Source organism: Mixophyes fleayi, chromosome 5, assembly GCF_038048845.1.
Source record: "Mixophyes fleayi isolate aMixFle1 chromosome 5, aMixFle1.hap1, whole genome shotgun sequence".
In the NCBI taxonomy this organism is placed as follows: Eukaryota; Metazoa; Chordata; class Amphibia; order Anura; family Limnodynastidae; genus Mixophyes; species Mixophyes fleayi.
In genome coordinates, this window is record NC_134406.1 from 47,440,097 (window position 1) to 47,462,590 (window position 22,494).

Below are 22,494 nucleotides of genomic sequence, written 5' to 3' on the forward strand. Positions count from 1 at the left end.
GAGATCTGATAGAGGTTAAAAAGATGAAACTTCAGACAGTTGACTTGCTATGACATCACTGTCTCTTGCACTGAATCTACCAGTGAACAAGGTGTATTTCTGTAGAGCAAACGTGTAAGCGGACTTAGAATTACCGTCCCCTGATGAAGAAACAGAATGAAAAGACATGGAAGAGAGGATGTTGGACACATCCTGTTAAGTATATAAAGTGTACTTCAGGGGGTATATTTACTAAACTGCGGGTTTAAAAAAGTCAAAATATTGCCGATAGCAACCAATCAGATTATAAATGTAATTTTGTATAATGTACTAAATAAAATGATAACTAGAATCTGATTGGTTGCTATAGGCAATATCTCCACTTTTCAAACCTGCAGTTTAGTAAGTTATACCCCTAGTTGTTTTGTATATAATATTAATCTTAGTAATTTGCAATATTTGGTAATACAGTGAAATACATTTTGAAAGTCATAGGAGGCACAAGGGTTCATTGGCAGGCAATTAATGTTGCCAATGGAACTGTTACAATTAAAAAATAAGTTTAGAAAAACTGTTTATTTTGGGGGGAAAAAGGCATCTTAGAGGTGGCCTATTTAAAGTGTAAAAATATAATTGAGGTCAATACAAAGATTTATCTAAGGAACTTTTCTTACCAAGGACCACGTAGAGGACAAGGGATAATCAATTACTGAAAAGAAGAAAGACAGTTTCAACATTAGCATAGGAAGGGATTTTTACTGTAAGAGTGATTAAGCTCTGAAATTCCATACTAACTGATCTAAAAAACTTATTGTGTGCATTCATAAAAGAATTGGTACCTGCAGTTACAATTAGTAGATGACATTATGGGGGCGAGCATTGCAGTAAATTTATCCAATTGCCACTTCTGGGGTCAGGAAGACATTTTTACACTGCGAGGCTAAATAATCACATTGGGGTTTTGGTTTGCCTTCTTCTGGACCCATGCAATTAGAAGTTATGAAATGAAGGATTTGATGGACCTCTGTTTTTTCAATCTCACCATGTGAATATGAAACATCACTCCTTTTGATTTACAATTATGATTTTCAAAATAAGTAATGTTTCAGTATATTGTTTCTGATGTGCTGCAGTAACAATCAGCTTAAATGTTAGCTAATGCTGTAACAGAGATGTTATCTCTAGGTATTCATACTCGGTCTGGATAACTAAATGCAATTGGTAGATGTATTATCAATAAGTTAGGCTGAAATAATGGAGCAAAAGATATTGCCAAGATCGACAAGTACAGACAGTGGACAATCACACACAATGGGGGGAATTAAATTGGCCGCGTTACTTGAAAAAGTAACGCAGCCTGTGCACTATATGGGGCGTATTCAATTGTTGCTCCGGGCGCCGCCGGAACGAGCGCGTTAAAACTATTACCGTTTATACGTAATATTGCGCGTAATTACCGTTTATACGGTAATTTACTCACTCAATTTCAGCTCGCAGCTCCCTGAGCAGCGAGCTGAAATTGAGCGAGTAATTACCGTATAAATGGTAATAGTTTTAACGCGCTCATTCCGGCGGCACCCGGAGCAACAATTGGATACCCCCCTTAGTGTTATTACGGTAATAGTGCGCGTAAATACCGTTATTACGGTAGTTTTAACGCCGGCCTTTTGCTCGCAGCTCCCCGAGCTGCGAGTAGAAAGCCGGGTTAATATTACCGTAACAACGGTAATACGTTTAACGCGGCGATACTTCAAATTCCCCATAAATATTCTAAATCAAGTAAGCAGATAAATGAGTGGTACTTCCTATGGCATTTGTTACTAGATACTCTGCTTAGACGTATAGAATATTAAAATCTAAACAAATTTTTCATGATAATGTACCTGTAAGCAGCACCTATGAAACTAAATAAACTCATAGGGCCAGAGTCATTAAGGAGAGCAAAGCAAAAAATAAAAGGAATAAGTTTGCTCCTAGACAAACTGTGTTACAATGCAAGGGGTACAAATTAGTTTATTATTTTGCACATAAGTTATATACTGCCTGTTTTTTCATGTAACAAATACTTTATAGCTTTATTTTTACACTGTAATGAACAGTTAATCTAGGAAATGCCTTATCCCAACTATAAATCGGTCCCCACATTTTATATTTACCTCTCCCTCCAATGCAACATGGTGTTGCCCAGGTGCAAAATTACTCCTTTTTTATGCTTTGCTCTCCTTAATGACTCAGGCCCACAGTGTTTAGGTCTCTCTTTCATTGCACAACAACATCCTTTGCATGTTCAGACTTACTATTACTATAATTGAATAAATAACCACACAGACACCAATGTAAATTTGGCAAAAGTTCACAGTTTTATTAAAACAAGAAAGGTGGCAGAGAGAGCAATGCGAGTCAGTTAACAACTAACAGCAAAACCAAACAGTGTATGGACATCCGGCACTAATCACATACTTGCCAACCTTTTAAGAGGTCTTTCCGGGAGATCCCAGGCAGGGGGATGTGGTTGGGGGAGGGAGGGGCGGTTAATCGCATAATTTTGGCCCTGCCAAATGCCATTTTGTTGCGGTGGCAGGGCCAAAATGACGAGATTCAACGCAAATTGCGTCATTTTTACAGCAAGAGGCCGTTTGCGGGATATTTGCCTGCTCTCCCGGGAGACCGGGAGATCCACCCGAATTTCGGGAGTCTCCCGGGCATTCCGGCAGTGTCCTGCAGCCCATCAGCAGAAGCACCGTATGAATTAGCTGATGATTGCAATGCTCTCCTGTCTACTGTGCCTCATCTGTAATAGGGAGTAAAAGTTTTGTTAACGCCGACAAGCATGCAATAAAACAGTTACACATGAAGGGCGTATTCAGTGTAGCAAACAGAGACCCAGCATCCACTGGGGGGTATATATAGTGAATCCTAAAGCCCTCCCTGTGGATATAATTGGCTGGGAAAGCAGCAGACTCTCACACAAACCAAATGATACTCGCACAAGCCACATGAGTTTAAGTGCATTCGGCTTATGGTCTCTCTTGTCATAAGGTTTCATTTTATTTGGCATTTGGTCGGAGATTATTATCCTCATCCCTTTGTAGTAGGATTATAGTAAGAGAACAATGAAAAGTTCTGAGAAAATAAGTGACCAATAATTGGGAAATACAGACCTCACTGTAATCTTTGGAGATCTAAAAATTAGTTAAAGAGGGAGTAGATTTATCACACCTTCTAAAAAAGCAAAAATTGGAGGTGCCCATTTGCAACCAATCAGATTCCAGCTGTCATTTTCTAAAATGTACTAGATTAATGATAGCTCATAGCTGATTGGTTGCTATGGACAACATCTCCACTTTTACTTTTTAGAGGGATGATAAATCTTCCCCAAATTAACCTGATTTATATTCTCTCCGATGCCTGTAACAAGTGGGCACATGTGAACATGACTGAAAGAAGCCAGAATTAAGCTGGGTACACATTACAGAAATTTCGACCAACTCTTTATGCAGAGCGATTTTACATGCGATCGATGATCCGATCGCTCGGTCCATGGACTGCATACACACTAGCCTTGTTTAGGAAGATAAAGGGAAGAGCGGACGTCCCTATAGCGACTTTTTACAGCCATGTTGTGGTGAGCAATGACTGTAATTTCATACTCACTGTTGTGGATCAGTCGGAAGTTTATACACACTACACAGCGGAAACGAGATTGGAACGAAAATATTAAACGGTACGACCAACCAAATGAGGCGATAATCGTCCATTTGGGCAGACTTTCGACCATCGTGTCACTACACACACTGACCCGACTTTTAAACAAGCGGTCGTATGTCGGCTGTTTGAGCCGATTATTGGATGAAAACAGTGTAGTGTGTACCCAGCTTCACAGATCATTTTTTTTAGTTAAGGTTGCAGGACAGCCCATACAAACCAACTCATTAATGGTGTCCTCCATAAAGTGTTTATCTAACACAGCTATGTAAATCACTCTAACTACATTAGACAAAACAAAAGACACAACAACAAATTAACTTAACATGGATTCAACAAAGAGTCTAGACGCAATGTAGTAATCAATACAGGCACTGCTACTCAGGACTAGTCCTGTCCTCACCAAACGCTGAATTTATTTTCAGAATCAATAAAAATAGAAAATGATGTCTTTGATTAAAGTATCAAAAAGCTGCATTTTGTTAAAGCAGCCTGTATTTCATCCCTTCAAAGTGCAAGAAGAGGCTTCTATCATTTTTTTCAGTAGAAATATATTCTCACTTTCGCTCCCTGAACAAACCAGGCCAAAGTACTAAGAGTGGTGCCTTAAAATAGCTTTTATGTGTTTTATCTCTACTTATTGCTACATTTTTGTTATATTGTAACTGAACTACTGAACGAGTGAAACCCAGAACATGGAACAGAAGCTGAACAATCCATATAACATGATTCATTCTGGTATCAGACAAAAGAACACCTGATACATTGGTAACAAATACATTGATGAAGATGCCACAAGTTTTCTGTTATTGATTATTTGAATAAAATAAAGAAAATAAAGAAAAAAACACACAGAATGTTGGCACTTACAAGTAGAAGAAATATTATCTATTTGCCATCCATATATTTCTGAACATATAAATATAATAAAGTGATCTGTAGTATAAGCATACATCAGTGTAACTCCATGCACAGCCAAGTGTCACTTTCTGAGTTTATGATTTTGCGATATATTTATCATATCACTACAATACAGCCCCTCTCCCAGATGAATGGGGAATAGTTTTTACACCTATTACAAAACAGTAATCTTTCCAATAAATAACAAATTGCATAATATTTTTTATTATTTGTATACTACTCAATATAATTCATATTCTCTTTGATCAGGCTGTTTTATTAAAACCTACAGCAAGTTGTCACCACGCCAGAATTAAACAACAATATCTACTCTATTTCTATCTCTCGTCTCTCCATATCATGGGCAGATCTTCACTTTTTGTCTTGGGTGGGGGGGGGGGGGGGGGGTGTTACCAATATATTCACCTTGTAACAAAAATACATCTTTTTGACATGTTTGCAATCAAATATAGTACCAATTAATCTCTATCTCTCATTGTAATTTCCCACTTTTTGTGTAATTCCCTCCTTAGTCTTCCTACCGGTCTCATTTATCTCACTACTACAGTGCATGCAGGGAATCCAATCCACTACCACACGTCCATTCACCCATAACCCACAATCCCTTAATTGACGGAAAGTACATTATTTTCCAGCAGTGAACGATTTCAGAGCACATGATTTGCAAGCCAGATTGACCCACCCCAATTGAATTTGCCCCGGCATATGTCTGCCAACAGAGTTGCCAACTATTTACCTAAAAGCAATGCACCCTGTTAATTGCAGAGAGCAGCTCTAGGGGAGCACTAATCGCCCCCAGATCTCACGGTTTATCTGCTTGTGAACTCACTCACATTATTGCTTCCTATGGGGAAGATTCAATAGCGTCGGCACTTTGTGCATTTTTTTTAGTGAAATATCCGCTGGTTTTTGTTCATACCCCATAGAGGTGTGAGCAAAAATCAGCGTATGCTTTTACCGTACTACCGGTGAAAATGCGCCTGAACCTATATATTTAACAATTATTTACTTTTGTAACTTATTTAAGGCATGAATGAGCAGTATTTTATAAGAAGGGAAAAAAATTTACAGAGGGGGGAAGGGGGCAGGAGAGGGGGTTGACAAAAGCAATACTAGGCAGCACTTTGAAGTTTGTTGTTTTTTTTTTTAATTTGCTTCTCCATTTGCTGGCACAAGTTTTACTATAAGAGAGGCAATCAAACGAATATTCACGCAACACATCTGTAGTTCAAATTGTATAATGGGGGTATTTGTAGTGAACGCTCCCTTTAATTTTACTGCATATTTGCCCTTACTAACAGTATAGTGATCTGTCATCCTGCTTCTGAGATTAAATTAAACATCAGTCATCACTTCTATGGAACAGTGACCATACTGATAACATCATAGAACATTGTAGAATCCTTATCATGGTTTACCATATAAAAACTTTTCAATAAACCTTCTCTAAAGCATCTTTGCGAGTGTTTTAATGGTACCTCATACAAATCCAAATGGAATTTCAGTTATTTAAGCAGCTGTGACATCACAGACTCTACCCTATATGTATGAATAGGCTGATCTACTCAGTACTTGTCTACAGAGCAAGTTCATAGGTATGTCATTGTCACTCAGAGTAAAGTAAGATAGAAAAACAAACTTCCCCCAGGAAATGGAAGGGTGTGAAATGCAGATTTAGTGAAGTACGAAGACTACAGTCATTTTTTACTTATTATTCAGCTCAGTAAGACACAGTATTTGATACATAGTAATGTCAAATAGTGGCTTTACTAGCCCTGCTATGTTTTAGCATAATATCCCTGTAAGATAAACATAATTCTAACATCCTCCTCTCAGCAAAAATGTTAACATCCATTCTCTGTCTACTTCAAATATTTCCCAGATTGCTTAGGATTTAGCAAATATACAGTTTTGCTAGTTAGCAGTAATACACCTTGCACTAATATAAACAGTTTTAATCCAGGATATATAGACACAGACACGGACATGCGTAATATGAGACATTTATCAGGCATACATTTCACTCCAGCAGCCTGCAATATAGGATTACTTATATATTTTTTTCATTATGCATTGCTGAGGATCTCTGTGGATGTGGATTGTTCCATGCAGCGGCTCCAGAACCCTGAGGTGCATAAAACCAGGACTAAATACATGTGGTGAAAACATAGTATTACCAATTTATAGGTCACTAGATAGAATAGGGGGTAAATGTATCAAATAGAGATTTTTGCAAATCGCCTATATCCAGTGACTTTGCATGGTAAATTTAAACCGCCAATGGGTTTAAAAGGCAAAACTTCCCTTTAAAGCTATTGCCGCTTTAAATTTACCATGCAAACTCGCCAGGTATAGGCGATTTGCAAAAATCTCTATTTGGTACATTTACCACAAGACCTTGAATATGGGATACTGTTTTGGGTAACTCACCAAGATGGATATAGGAGAAGTAAAAGGATTTGGAGATGACAACTTTATTAATGAATGGAGTGAAAAACTGAATTATAAAAACAGGATAGAGATACTAGGCTTAATCACCTCGGAAAAATATACAGACTTGGCTAATGAACTTTTAATATTAAAGTCCATACAATGGATGCTGGGTGCCAGTTGCTAATCATAGCACAGGTAGGGATTGTACTTGTGCGCTCATACGTCCATTGTCATATACAAGCAGATCTCAAGATACATTTCCATTTAAATCTGAGTAGAAGCACACTGCCTAAATGTTCCTTGTGGTATGTGGACAGGCAGCACAGACTGCAGGATACAAACATGCATATAATTATCAATAAAGATGTTTAAAAAAATAAAACATGCTCTGTGCCATCTAGTGGCATGCATATGTGTAGTTTGTAATACATAAGGCGATGCCAGTCATCACTATCAATCGGCATTTACACCTGCCCTGTAGCTGGTGCAAATGTTACTGCTGAAGAAACACGTACCTAAGAGAAAGCCAGAACTTGATCGCCAGCATCTGCTTTAGCACATCCTCGCTGTATATAGCCTACATCCGTCTGTCCCATCCCACCCTCATTGTAAGTGTCATTTATGTTTGTACATGAATTACATGTAATTGTGTTTATTGGCCCGTTCTGGCGCATGTGCAGAGCTATTTCATACAAGATATGCCACGCAAATGGACTTATGTCGGAAGATGATTCAGGTCCTGTGCATATAGCTATAATTAGCAGAGGAAATTATGGTGATTGATCTAGTGACTTTATCCAATCTGGATCAACACAATAAGACTTTATGAAAGTTTGAACTTGTCAGATGAGTCTTTATTTCAGCATTGTGAATGATGGGTATGTAGGTATATTTATCAACGGGCAAATAGTTCTACTGCCGATAAAAACTGGATTCAGTGGAACTAAAATCTGTTTTTTCCCCAGTTACACTGCACACCTGCATCCAGCAACCTGGCCACACACGTGTATATCTGCAAGGACTGGCCCGGTGATTCGGTAAGGTAGCCCTTACCGCCCCAAGTCAGTATCGTCTAAACAGCCAAGTACCGCTCAGCTGTCCCAGCAATATAGTTTTGAGTATGGGAGGCATATTGATTACTTGGCCCTTAAATAACTGTACAAGGTGGGACAGACTTCTGATGCATGTGCAAGAGACATTGAATATCTTAGTGATCATTGGTGTCAAGGTACAGAGACTTTACTTTTTTACTAAAAGTTTTACTAGTGGTCATAGAAAAGTCTAACTTTGTATCACTGTGTTTTCGTAGCGAGAGAAAAAGACATTTGTGTGACATGAGATGTAAATGTTTTCACAGGCAATGTTCAATTTGAATAGAGCATAAACCAAATACTAACCAAGCTGTAATGAATACTCAGGTTTATGGAATCTCAATTCTAAAAAGATAATAGAAGGCACTAAAGTTTATGCTTATACATTCTATTGTAACATTGTTCTATAAAAGTGGAATGTGTTACTGGTCAAAAGGATATTGAATTAATGGAATAAGTCAACTATTTTCTTTCTCTTGAGTTCTATGAGAATTGTTTTCCAATTATTATTGCAAAACCCTTATGTATTAAAAAAAGAGTTTATTCAATTTTGAGACTTTGACATTTTCTGGTAAACCGCAAGCAGTACACATGGTTTACACAATGAGCTACAAAGGATCAGTAAAAAAAAGAAAAAGTTATTGAACCCCCTCCCCCGTTGCAATGAACTGAACTGCCCCTGGTCTCACAGCCCTGCAGGGCTTTATGTCACTTTTGCTGTAATGTGTGTATGCTATTATAACTACTACAGGACTTCATCCTTCTGCTCTATTGACTGGAAAGGTTTGGGCAAGTGAGACTGGAGTGCTCACATTATTGTACAGATGGGGCAGAATGCCTGGGACAAGAGATTCTGAGTACAATCATGCACAGAGACCCACCACTTGGGCAATACAACTGCACCCAAAATGTACTGCTTGGGGGCTCTATGGAAGACATGTGGGGCAAGTACCAATTGAAGTGCCAAGGCTTTAAACCTTAATTAAACTTCACATACATCAATAGCAAAATCAATGATTGTCAGCTATAAGAGGGCATCACCTATATAATGGTATTCAAAACACATAACTCCAGCATATAAATAGCAGTATGTTCGGTTTTACCACCATGGGTTATATTTACTAAACTGCGGGTTTGAAAGGGTGGAGATGTTGCCTATAGCAACCAATCAGATTTTAGCTGTTATTTTGTAGAATGTACTAAATAAATGATAACTAGAATCTGATTGGTTGCTATAGGCAACATCTCCATTTTTCAAACCTGCAGTTTAGTAAATATATCTCTATGTCTCACATGCAGGGCCGGGCGTTATCATTAATCTAGGACAGGGTTTCCCAAACCCAGTCCTCAGGGCTCCCCAACAGTGCATGTTTTCCGGATCACATGTGACATAATTAGGACCACCTGTGGATCTGTTACAATTAAGTGTGGTATGTCTGTAGTGTATTGTTGTGTGTATTGGTCAGTATTGAAAAAAATATATTAAAATGTACTTTTTTATAAAAGTTAGTTTTGTGTATAGTGCAGTGTAGAGTCAACTCACTAATCCAATTTCGAAGATTAGAGCAATGGAGAGCAGTCAGGAGTCAAAAGCCTCAGGAGTCACAAGCCACAGCAGTCACCAACCAAGTCAGCCAACAGCTATCAGCAAATGACAGTTTGCTGATGGCTGCATTACTTTTTAATACTGAACTGGCTGCCTAAACCACTCCCTAGATTTCAAACTCGCTAGGACCAATAGTAGAGCGCGAGGCGGAGGATGCAAAAAAACATTTGCATTGAGCAAGATTGTTTTTAAAACGAGCGCTCCAATGGCAAGAAACGAGCACGGAAATTTTATTCTTTTTCGAGCGCAAAATTTTATCGCGTCTCGCAAACAATTGAATACCCCCCAATGTGTCAGTCAGTAATGAACACACCTGTGCTTCAGCAAGGAGATATGGAAAAACCTGCACTGTTAGGGAGCCCTGAGGACTGGGTTTGGGAAACCCTGATCTAGGAGATTAGCTAGAGCACAGGGCAGCATGATGGCTTAGTGGACAGCACTTCTGCCTGGGGCCATGAGTTAGTGTGTGTTAGGGAATTTAGACTGTAAGCTCCAATGGGGCAGGGACAGATGTGAATGAGTTCTCTGTACAGCGCTGCAGAATTGGTGGCGCTATATAAATAAATGGTGATGATGATGATAGGGCACCAATAGTTAGGGGTTTTACTGCCCCTGTAGTGCCCCCACAAAGAGTACTATGATGTCACAGCCAAGTGCCACAGTCCCAGTATGAGGATGCCAATCCCACCAAACATGTACACTACCAAATTCAGTCAAGATGTGGATAGTTTTTTGCATGTAACCTGCGCAGATGCATCAGCTCAGCAACAATGTGTCCCTGAAACATATTTTCAAATGCTGGCAAATTATGCAGCATATACTTGCAGTAGAAACATAACAAAGAGAGAAAGAAACACATGAAAAAGAACAAGAAAACTAAGAATCTATACAAATAAAAAGAATAAAATAAAAACTTGTATGTTCAGGCCCAAGAACTGCCAGACCAGTAGTGGTGAGGTTTACACCAATCCGAATGGGAGGATTCAAAAATGTATGGAAATTAAAAATGCAATGTGTGGCTATCTAATGTACTCAACATTGTAGATATTTAAAGAAATAAAGCTCTCTGTCCAATTAAATTTGACCAAAATATATGAGTGGGAATTTCCTTCCACTTTATGTATAAAATATTTCACTAATACCTTTACAATGAAATCCTTTCATCATTTGATAAAATCAGACGTGTCAGACATATAATATTACTGTATTATCATATAGTCAGCAGATTCCCTTGCTTAGAGCTACTTTGAAAAAATTAAACATGGAAAATAATGTGTCGATCAAACAATCCTTTAATCATTTGAATAAAATGACATTTTTATAATTTAATCACTACTTTGATTAATAATTGTAGAATACACCTTAAGAGAAAAGAGAATTCTGATGAATTATGATGATTACAACATAATGTTATTGATTTATTGCTTGCTGCGGCTATAAGAGACCTTCAGATATACTTAAAAGATGAAGACTGCAGATGAATGTTATTAAACACTTATAACTAATTTATTAATCATGTTAAAGGAAACTTTGTAGATCAATTAGCACAACCTCATAGCTATGAATGGAGAAGTGCAATACTGAAAGAGGAAAAATAATCTTAAAAATCTACGTGTATTATAGTAGAAGGCTATCTTTTGTGGACTTTAGATGTTTCGCTTATATAGTCCCTAAGGACATTATTTAGAGATAACCAGAAGTGATTTTGTGTGTTATAACAATGTGATTGGGAAAACTTTTCGCACTACACACGTTCATTATTAATTACACCTATATTGCATTTGCGGCCCCTTGCTCCTGGAGAGGAGAATTGGTGGCATTTACATGCAAGTGCAGTACGATAAGTATGTTTACATGTAAGCTAAGCACGTACCTTAGACATGCTGCCTATTGTGGGTAACACATATACCTGGATGTGCCTTTTAGGAAGTACATATTTTCATATTTTACTTATAAGTTTACATGTTGAAGATGATGACTATGTGCTTTATTTTAAGCAGCACATATCTTAAAATATGTTGAACTCAAAATACTGATGTAAAAACTATGCAACGGGTGCACTAACTCTAAATTAAGTCATACAGGTCACTTTACACATCTGAAACCAATGTCTAGACACTTTAGGTTGTCAGATACACTATATAATAGTGTGTATCCACTGGTTACCCGACTAATGACATAGAATGAAATATAGTAGGCATTCCATAAATGGGAATCCAATTCCCCAGAGCAGAAAGCTATTGCCATCACATCGGACAGATGAAGAAAAGAGAAAAGCACAAACACCATACAAAATGAGTACTAAGAACACAGTATATTAATGATTGTACTGTTTGTACATTTTGAAGTCCTGTTGTAAATAAACTTATGAAACCATATATACCAATCCCAAATTTAGAATGGTGCTATATATGTTAGCAAACTTTTGTATTATTCAAGTGAAGTCTTAGGGTTTTATTCTCTAAACTGTGGATTTGAAAAAGTGTAGATGTTGCCTATAACAGCCAATCAGATTTTAGCTGTCAATTTGTAGAATGTACTACATAAATGATAACTAGAACCTGATCAGTTGCTTTAGCCAACATCTCTACTTTTTCAAACCTGCAGTTTAGTAAATATACCCAATAAAATTCTAGACTCCAGAGTGTTTATGTCAGTTTCCCTGCACTGAAGTAAATGTAAATACAAAAAATTCACAAAAGGGAAATTTAAATACAAAGTATTAAATCTCTGTTATCAGTCATTTTAGAACTGAATAGGCCGCCTTAGTGTTCCGAGGGCTCAGTCTAAATCCTATTAGTTGGACAATGGCCCGCAGACTGTGTCAGAACGCTGTCACCCTCTGACCACGGTTTCTACCAGCCTGGTTGACATCTGAACGGTTGACGTTTCCATCCCACACAGCTGAAACAACACATTGGCCGTAGAATTGGTTTGTGCATATCAAATATTTTCCAGTCTGATACGTTACTGAAACATTACCAGAGTGTGTACTTGTAAATGTACGTAATAGCTTCTTTATTGAAGATAACTTGAAGGGCCCAAAAACAGATTAACAAACACTTTTTAGACCGAATCTTGAAAGTAACAAATGAAAGGACAATTTATCATTATCAAGTGTTTTACAGACCAGGACAATTGGAACATAATGATACAAAATAAGAAATGGGGAAAAAAATGCTGCTTTGGTTGATAAAACAGAATGGATTTTATGGACCTTTAGTTATTAATGGATTCTATCGATGAGTCATTTATTTTAAAGTTTGTAATAACTTTTTTTCAGTGTTGACTAAAAAAGTGATTGTAAATTGTAAAATCTCTAGGGCTTGTAATGCATACAGATGAATAAAGAAATATTTACACTAAATAACAGGATATTTTACAGCCTCTGTACATTTCTGTATCTGTGATGCTGCAATGTGCTGGGTGGGCATTATAGAAAATCTAATGCCCAGTGGCATTAGTGGCCTAGTGGTTAGCACGTCTGCCTCACAGCACTGGGGTCATGAGTTCGATTCCCGACCATGGCCTTATCTGTGTGGAGTTTGTATGTTCTCCCTGTGTTTGCGTGGGTTTCCTCCGGGTGCTCCGGTTTCCTCCCACACTCCAAAAACATACTGGTAGGGTAATTGGCTGCAATCAAAAAAAAAAAAAAAATTGACCCTAGTCTCTCCCTCTCTGTCTGTCTGTCTCTGTGTGTGAGTGTGTCTATAGTAGGGAATTTAGACTGTAAGCTCCAATGGGGCAGGGACTGATGTGAATGAGTTCTCTGTACAGCGCTGCGGAATTAGTGGCGCTATATAAATAAATGATGATGATGATGATGATGATAATCCATGAAGACAGCATTCTGCATGAAACATGAATGGTGGAAGCTCCATACTCTAGTACATGTTTTCACAACAGTCAGTATTATAGACTTCCTGCTCAGCATATCACAAGCACGGATACCAGATCATGGGAAAAAGTATAAAGTATGCTTCGCTTCTTTAGGGTACATGCGCACATCTCCAATCAATCCAATCTACGGTGAATGGAACAGAATGCAATTATAACACCACTTTAACAATGGATCACATGGTCAATGTTGGCCCATTCACAGAGCCACTCGAAGCAACACAGGGTGGATAGAGCATAGACGCAGATTGCAGTATTTCATTCTGTCTATGCTCTGTGAAGTATTCACCCAGTATGCCATCCTGCAGTGTAAATGGCCCGTACTGTAAACCACACCGTGAAGCAGAGGAGGGCTGGCAAATTTGAGCCTGGGGGGCAAGTCTCCACTCAGGAGCCTATTAGGAAAATTTTAACAGGAAAAAAAAAAATGCAGGTTTCCCAATGACCCAGCCTAAGGTAGCCCACTATGGGACCGGTCCTGGGGGCAGATGTCCCCCTGCCCTCCCCCCCAGCCCAGCCTTTCCTTGCTGTGAAGCGATCAGCCCACACCCAAGTATTATACATTGGATGTTAGTTATTTACCAATATTGGTGCAAACTTGCACAGTAGAGTAACCATACTTGCCAACTCTCTCGGAATATCCGGGAGACTCCCGAAATCTGGGTCAGTCTCCCGGACTCCTGGGTGAGAGGACAATTCTCCCGATTCCTGCCCGGCTGTTGAAAGTAAATGGAGGGGGCGGGGCTTATTGACATCATGGACGCGTCATTGTGGCCCCGTGCCCTAGTTTTATTGGTCGAAAACGGTGGTGACAGCTTTGGGGGCTGAGCTAATGGCACGATTCTTCGAGCCCCGCCCCCACACACCCACTTGCCCCCCGGGACACAAGCTGCCAATGTTGGCAACTATGATAGTAACCCATTGTAAGCAGACATTTGTTGTCATTAGTCTTCCTTGAACCAGAGTGATCCAAAAAAATTTAGATCTTACGAGTTGCTGTTTGGTAAATAACATGTATTGTCTATTCCCTTGCCTGCACAATTGACTGTGGGTCAATCATTCACTCACCAAAAACGTAGCATTATGTTATTTAATGAGAGTTTAAGTTTATGGGAACTGCCAATAGCAATTTTCTCGTTTGACAACAATGATTGTTTATAATTAACCCCCTAAGAAACAAAAGAACATAATTGGGATATTTTCTTATCTTTTTACATGTTTATTTATGTAGTACCAGTCGTTATGTAGCATTTGGCATAGTTCAGGAATACATCACAGGCTATAATCTAGAATACAATGAAATAAATACACCAATTTAGACAAAACAAATATTAAAATATGAAAATAAATAATTCCAGATTGCAAATTCGAGTTTGTGGCAGAGCACACAGGAAACAATGTGCAGAAACGCGTAGTCTCTGTTATAAGATTAATGTCTTGAGATTGTGCGACTAAATTGACATCTGAGCAGTAAACTGATACAATTACAATACAATTAAAAGTGAAAGATTAATGTAGGAATTATCACATGCAAAGGAATTCACGTCAGCCTTTGGATGATCTTAGATGCAAATAGCTATGAACACACAACATCTGTATTATGTTATCTCTATGTACATGAGATCATAGGCCTGAAACAATGTAAACTAAGCTTCCTAAGTACTAATACATTCAGCAACTAAATTATCTTCTGCGCCCTACATTAGGTAAAATAGAAATGTCATGTAGATATGATATACATGTAGAAGTCGGGGTACACAGCACCAACAAGGATTTCACCTCTTGGCCATTGGGCACATCGTAAATGAGGTCTATTGCAGACTTAGCTAACAGCCCTAAGAATACATAAATTTACTAGGAGTCAGCAGCACCACTGAGGCACAAATGTAACTGGTTTCTAGTGAATTGCTAGGTGTCATTTTAAATCGATAAGTGACTGTTTGGTCAGATATTGCAAGAGTGTACACTCCCCTGATTTATCATACCAAGGCACATGGCATCTGTTGATTTGGTTTAATAAACTTCCTAAAAATCACGATTGATGATGAAACGATGTCAGACAAATGTGAAAGTGTGTACGCACTCACGTCCAGCAGTGTAAGTAGGTATCTGTAGAGTGTACAGAGTCATGATCTTGTAAGCAGATGGTCATGAGTATCACAGGTCTGAAGGTAAATTGTATAGGTGTATATCAGTGTTGGCTAACCTGTGACACTCCAGGTGTTGTGAAACTACAAGTCCCAGCATACCCTTCCAGCAATAAGCTGCAATATATGGGCAAAGCATGCTGGTACTTGTAGTTTCACAAACATCTGGAGTGTCACAGGTTAGCCAACACTGGTGTATATGCATGAATCGGCATGCCCATCGGTGATATCGTTACAGAAACTGTATCTGAAGTAAGATTGCATAGGTGTGTACCCAGCTTAAGTAAGAAAGTTTCCTGCCTGGAAACGCAAGTACTATATTCCCTTTTGTGCCATTCTCGGTTAGTAAATGTAATATACTCCTTCAGTTGATGGCCTGGCTTCTGCACCCAAGTGACTTTCACAAATGGTTCTTTTCCAGTACTGAAGCTGAAGGAGAAATAACTTTGGTTCTACAAATAAAAGAACTTGAATAACCTAATGAATCCCTCAGGTATGAATCCTCAAAACAGCCAGATAGAATATTTTCTTGAAATGAGTTTCAAGGCAGAATTTTTTTTGTAAGATAAACAAAAAAATAATATATAAGATTGAAGCCATGAAGTAATACACTTTGATGATAATACAGAATTGAATTCCAAAGGGAAATCAGCCTTCCTAAGTGAGGTGACAGATGCTGAATATATTGCTTAAAGATACAGTGCTACCTGTAAGTAAATGTGTGTGTCAATACAAATCACATATTATTCTGTATATCCATCCCAATGGACTTCTCAGCCGGAGATACAGAAGTTAGATCGGATACTGTTCAACGTTTGAATGTTGATGAATTCTTCCCCAAAAAATTGCAGTGAGCTCAAGGTATTTGATTTTCATGCTGGATAACTAGGAATTCTGAAGTTGAGCTGACATTTCAGAGTAATGCTCTCTATCAAGCAATGCCATTATTCATCAGTGGTAATGAAATACCTACTGGGAATACCTGTCATACTGGTGTACGCAGCAGAGGGTATAAATCAAAGTAACATACTGGCTCACTGATTAACGGTGGGATTCTCAACCATATTGGCCTGGGACCCATATTGCATGGGAGTTGTCTTCAAAACACGCCGTGCAATGTTGGATTAATAGTGTATTTCACTTTTAATTACGTTACTTCTGGCTGCTAGTTAATGAGGATGTCCATCTTCTATTGGCTACAAGTTCCCTTCACATCTGTCTAATTTACTGGCTTTATATGATCTTCTGCAACTTTTACTAAGTACATTACTTTACATTTCTGAGTTACCTCTGTGCTTTTTAGCCAAGTATTTACATCAGTGACAGGCAACCGGATACACTTCAGGGGCTACATGGAACAGCCCTCTGACCTTCTGCATGAGGCCCTCGGGCCGCCTATTAACCATCACTGATTTACAGGAAAATGTACACTTGTTTATTTCTAGTGCCCAGAATTTACTACAAGTTCTGTTGTGCTGTCCACATTGAATAAAGTTGTATCCAGGTGCAGCTTTGTCTCGTAACCCATGGAAACAAAATGAAACTCTGTCAATGATATAAATACATGGCTGAAAATGACAGAGGGTGGCAAGAAAGATAATGCCAGGTATTTAGTAAAAGCTTCATGGGCATGTACAAGCAAACAGAATAATGTCATCTGAAGGTGGAAAATCCCTTTAACTGCATTATTGTATTAAAAATGAACTACTAGAAATTAGATATGTGTTCAACACAATAACAATAACATCATATCAGAGACATTTAACATAATAACAATAACAACATCATATCAGAACGAATTACTTTATAGTACACAAACATTTTCCAGATAGAGTACCTTAAATAATAGCTATATGTGCCCATGTTTGCTGTCCTGGTCAGCAGAATAAGAACCCCTGAATTGGTACAATATTTGTATTTAATATTTTGTATTTAAAGATTATTTTCAGTTTTAATACTTAAATAACAACCAGTTATAATGTAGCAAATACACAGAAAAAAAGTATTGTCTCTTAATCATTGCACTACCAAAACAGTATCTAGCATGTCAATCTCAAAATAAAACCTACTGTTTTATGAACACAGAAAATCAGGAAAAGCTAAATAAAACTAAAGTATTAGGTTTTCTAGGTAACTGGGTCACAGAGTGTGTCCTACTGATTGAGTTTAATTTTTTTTTGCAAATAACAGTATAATTTAAACACTAAATAACAAACCAAATATATTTTTTTATGTATTCCAATATATTTTATCTGTATTTACAAAAATAATAACTATAAAGTAAATATTCATTCATATACAATAACTCAACACAACGGAATATAAAATACAAATTGCACCCTATGTACAAAATTAGACAATTGTTGCGTGATGGAAAAAAAAAATTAAAAGGCATAGCATAAAACCTTTCCAGAATAACACACAAACACAACAACCCACAAATATTTACAAATAACACAGATATAATGAATATCCACTATTGTTTTCTTCTTACAATGTAATAACATGCAAACAGTTCCTTTGCCAGAAGTTGTAGGTAAAGATAAATACTAGTCACAAAATGTCTTTTTGAAACCCACTGTACTGCACTAACCTTTTTGGCTTCTTAACCATGGTGCAAAAATTGAAATCTCACACTTGCCTAAGTGGGCAAATTTCCATTATTAAGCATGCCAGTTACTGGGCCAATTTAAACAAACATATCATAGAATCATAAACAGGTCAATACAACAACAGATCGTATGCTTCAAGTTAAAAGCCAACACCAGTCGTTACTATATTTTGAAAACACAATACATTTATCACAACAATGCAAAGTAAACTAAGTACTTTTAAACTTGCAAATATAGAAACCCCTTTTGTGCTGAAGACCAGTAACAATCAGGGCAATGTTTAAACCCTGTAATGAAGACAGTCTGCATTACTTCTGGAGTGACATTACGCTATAGTTCATAACTTATGCAAATTGTACAATGGGCTCCAGTGACCATTCTAAATATGCAGTAAATTGCAGATACTATGCTGTTTGAACATAAATCAATTGCTCTTTGCATCATTTATGAGAAGAGATAGACTAGTCTGATGAGATGAATAGGTCTCTCGGGACATAGCTGGAGCTAGCAATGGTGAGCATTGTAATGCATTACACTACAGGGAGGTTCCATAAATGATTAGTAATATTTTACAAATCCAAAAGAAAGTGCGAGTCATAAAGTTTTGCCAGCGCCACGCCATACATGAATGCTTATATATTTTTTTTTGATAGGAAACACAGAATAATACTTTGCATGAGCATTTATACAATACTACAATAACTGGGAACAAATTAACCTTTTCATCACAAAATAAAAATAAAATAAAACTCTTTTTGTGGCAGCATCATTGTTGTGTAATCCAATAAACAAATCTAACATCGGCGGTCAAGACTGAACTATCCACCGAGATAATCCATAATCCCTTCTCTCTGGCCACTGATCATGATTACATGATGTACTACTGATGCCTATCACCAGCTAGCTCAGCTGGTACAATGCCTAGTGCTGCCCCGGGTGGTGCCCACGGGGAACAGGTGCCCAAGCGTGAAATAAACACATGAAAGCAACATTAAACACCACCCATGTAGAAGCCAGCCTAAAACTTGTGGGCTACTACTTGCCCCCTATGGCTGGGCTTATTGCCCTGAGGGGGGTGAGCCTGCTGTGTGCTCCTAGCCTGGCCCCACGCCCCGGCAGCCACTCACCATCACGTTCCCCTGCATTTTAGCAGTTTTAATCATCGGCTTCTCCTTCATGTTGGCGGCGTGTCCGTGTCGCTCTCTCAATCCATTCGCTTTGATGAGTTTAGAAAATCCCTGTTTATTTCACATCTCTGTGCCTTGGCATTGGGTGTCTGCCTCCCCCCTCCTTTCCTCTGTGGGTTTTTTTTTTTTTTTCCTTTTGAATGGGAGGGTGTTTTTTTTTTTTTTTTGTTGTTAGTTAGCACCCTGATTGGGATTCAGTTCTTCCGTGTGTGTGTGTGTGACGTGGGGTAAACAGAGAACACGCGCGACGTGGAAGACAGCTAGCGTTGACTGACACTTGTCCCCCTGCGGGTGGGATGTGCGTGGAGTCCCAGGCAGAGACGTGCCAGCCGCTGACAGGGAGTGGAGCCACAACAGTGACAGGGTGTGGGAGAGAGTGGGCACTGTGGGGATGATGTTATTTGTACTGTCGCGTTACAATGATCATTTCTTACACACTCCCCGGATACATCTAGTTATCGGCTTTATTCAGTGTAATCGATGTGACAAGAAGCTGATGTCTGCACACGCTGCAGATTGTATTGTTACATTTAATATACGAGGAGGGCCAGTCAGTGGCGCTCCTTCAGCACAGTGCTGTGCATATACGCTCAGTAGCTGTGCTATAGACGCGCACGGCGCCAAGCACACTGCTGTCAGGTGGAGGTTCTCTCCCCTGACAAAGGTGGTTGGAGTTAAACTGAGGGGTCGGTAACTATAACCCCGCCCCCTCTTTTCAGCTCGCAGCCAATCGACGTGTTCTGTCCTTCGAGCCCTGGTAGCAGCGCGCCTCTGAAGCCGGCTTGTGGAAGGCGAGCTGTGATTGGCTGCTGGGGAGTGCAGCAGGGATGCCTATGATGTAGCTGGATTATACTGTAAATGATGCAGGATAAGGGGTATCAGTGTGGGATCTAGCAGTATATCCTGAGAGAGAGAGAATAAAGCAGCAAAGGGGACCTTTGTTGGGGACTTTAAATGATGGGATATATTGCAGGGTCCTGTCATTATGGTTCTAATGCTCAACCATTCAGAGAGATCTAAACGTAGATAGATGCCTGCAGCTGTCGTTCAGGGTATATTAGGTAGATTATAAACGAGGTAAAATAGGAGCTTTAGAGTTTCCGCAGCAGCTCAGTATATGCAGTATTGAGATGTTCTGCAGATTGGAGCAATACAATGTTATGTAGATTTTCGATGTCTGAAGTTTAAATGTTTGAGATGAAAGTTTCTGCCTTTTAGGAGAAGAGTTATGAAAGGTGCAGTGGAATCATTTTCACATCTATAAAAGGCAGAAGCAATATTTTTTTGCAGTCCTGCAAAAGAGATGACATTGTATGTATTTCTGTGAAAACTGACTTTTTATACTGTATATGCAGTGTTGTGAATGTATGAAAGTATACGTACAATATTCATTTTATGGCTCTCCAGTGTCTATTTTATAACAAAATGCTTTAATGCAAGTGACATAAATTTAAAGGAATGGTATAATGTAGTTAATACACAATACATACTGTAGGTGTTTTAGTACACCTGAGCATACCTGTTTTGGAAGAACTTAATGACCATCTGGAATCCCCTTGAACGTTTTTGTAATGTGTCTTATGAGGTAACATTTGTGAATAAACTGAGTTTTTCCATGGGTAAGGTGGCTCTCTAATATGAATACATTGATGGATAATCATGAAAGTGGAAGAAAAGAAAGTGGAGTAGATGTGATCATACACTGGCTATCTGACTTTTCTATCTGGTATCTGAGTGGCTGGATCTCTGTCAGATTTAGGCATATGGGGCTAAATGCCCAGATCCAATAACATTCCCATTAGCAAGATTGAACAATACAGTTCAACCAAATGCATTTATCATTGGATGGCTTTACTGTCATCAAAATAATCTTCATTGTTTATTATTATTATTATTATTACTATTATTATTATTATTATTATTATTATTAATAATAATAATAAAATCCATCCCCCTCATTACTTTTCTATCCCACTGGAGCCTCCAGATTATAAGCTGCAGAAGCTTATTTGGAGATGTGCTGCAGTCATATTATTATTATTATTTCTCTTTATTTAGAAGATGCCACATAGGGTCCGCAGCGCTACAGAGAATATACAGTAAGACATAACATGGAAGAACGGGGCAAAACGGTACAATGACAATAAAGGCATAGCACTATAATATGGACAGGACAAGTGAACCAGCACTGAGGAGGTAGGAAGGGGGTAACCTCTCCCAAAAGCATAAGGCATGGGAAGAGGGGGGGATAAAAGGATTAAAACAGCACTAGCTGAGCCTGTACCCAGTATATTGGGGGCAGCAATCAGGATCAGAGAATATGGTGACACCTTCTCTACACGCCTCTCTTTGACAACTATTTGTATTTTTCCCCTTGTCTCCCATACCCGGACCCGGATTTTTTGTTTCCTGTTCAGTAATGTAATACCCTGTACTGTCTACTGTTTGTGCATTGTACGGCACTGCGGAACTCTTGTGGCGCCTAACAAATAAAGGATAATAATAATAATCCTGGAGAACCCAAGAACTATAGAGGTTTCTGCATCAATAGTAGGCAGTAGTCAGGGCTCCAAAATAAGGGCCTCCACTGGAGTGCTAGAATAGTTGGAGGAGTCCAAAGGACGATTTCCCCTTTTAAGAGTTACAATTACCCCTCCAAATAGGCATTTGCATACCAGTTAAACTAAATGACCTGACAACAAATGGACTCTAGTCTTTGTGTATGTGTGTTAGGGAAATTAGATTGTAAGCTCCAATGGGTCAGGCACCGATATGAATGAGTACATATTCTCTGTTCAGAGCTGTATAATATGATTGGTGCTATTTAAACAATAATCTTGAAACACTTGCTTAATGATGAGTGTGCCTATAGCTTCATTATCTTCCCCTATCTTTGAAGTTCAATTAAATATCACA

General features: G+C 38.5%; 1 protein-coding gene across 2 annotated transcripts in view; it reads right to left on the reverse strand.

Moving 5' to 3' along the window:
• The window catches only part of DPP6 (dipeptidyl peptidase like 6), a 936,540-nt gene extending 916,471 nt beyond the window's left edge, over positions 1–20,069 (reverse strand). Inside the window, exon 1 of one of the 2 annotated variants that reach the window (XM_075212137.1) lies at positions 19,519–20,069. Coding sequence is in view for 1 of the 2 variants with exons in the window: in XM_075212136.1 (XP_075068237.1) it covers positions 19,519–19,569 (51 nt within the window). In the remaining variant the exon portion in view is untranslated. The remainder of the gene's footprint in view (positions 1–19,518) is intronic. The other variant, XM_075212136.1, reaches the window with a different exon arrangement.
• Between the last annotated feature and the right edge of the window lie 2,425 nt (positions 20,070–22,494).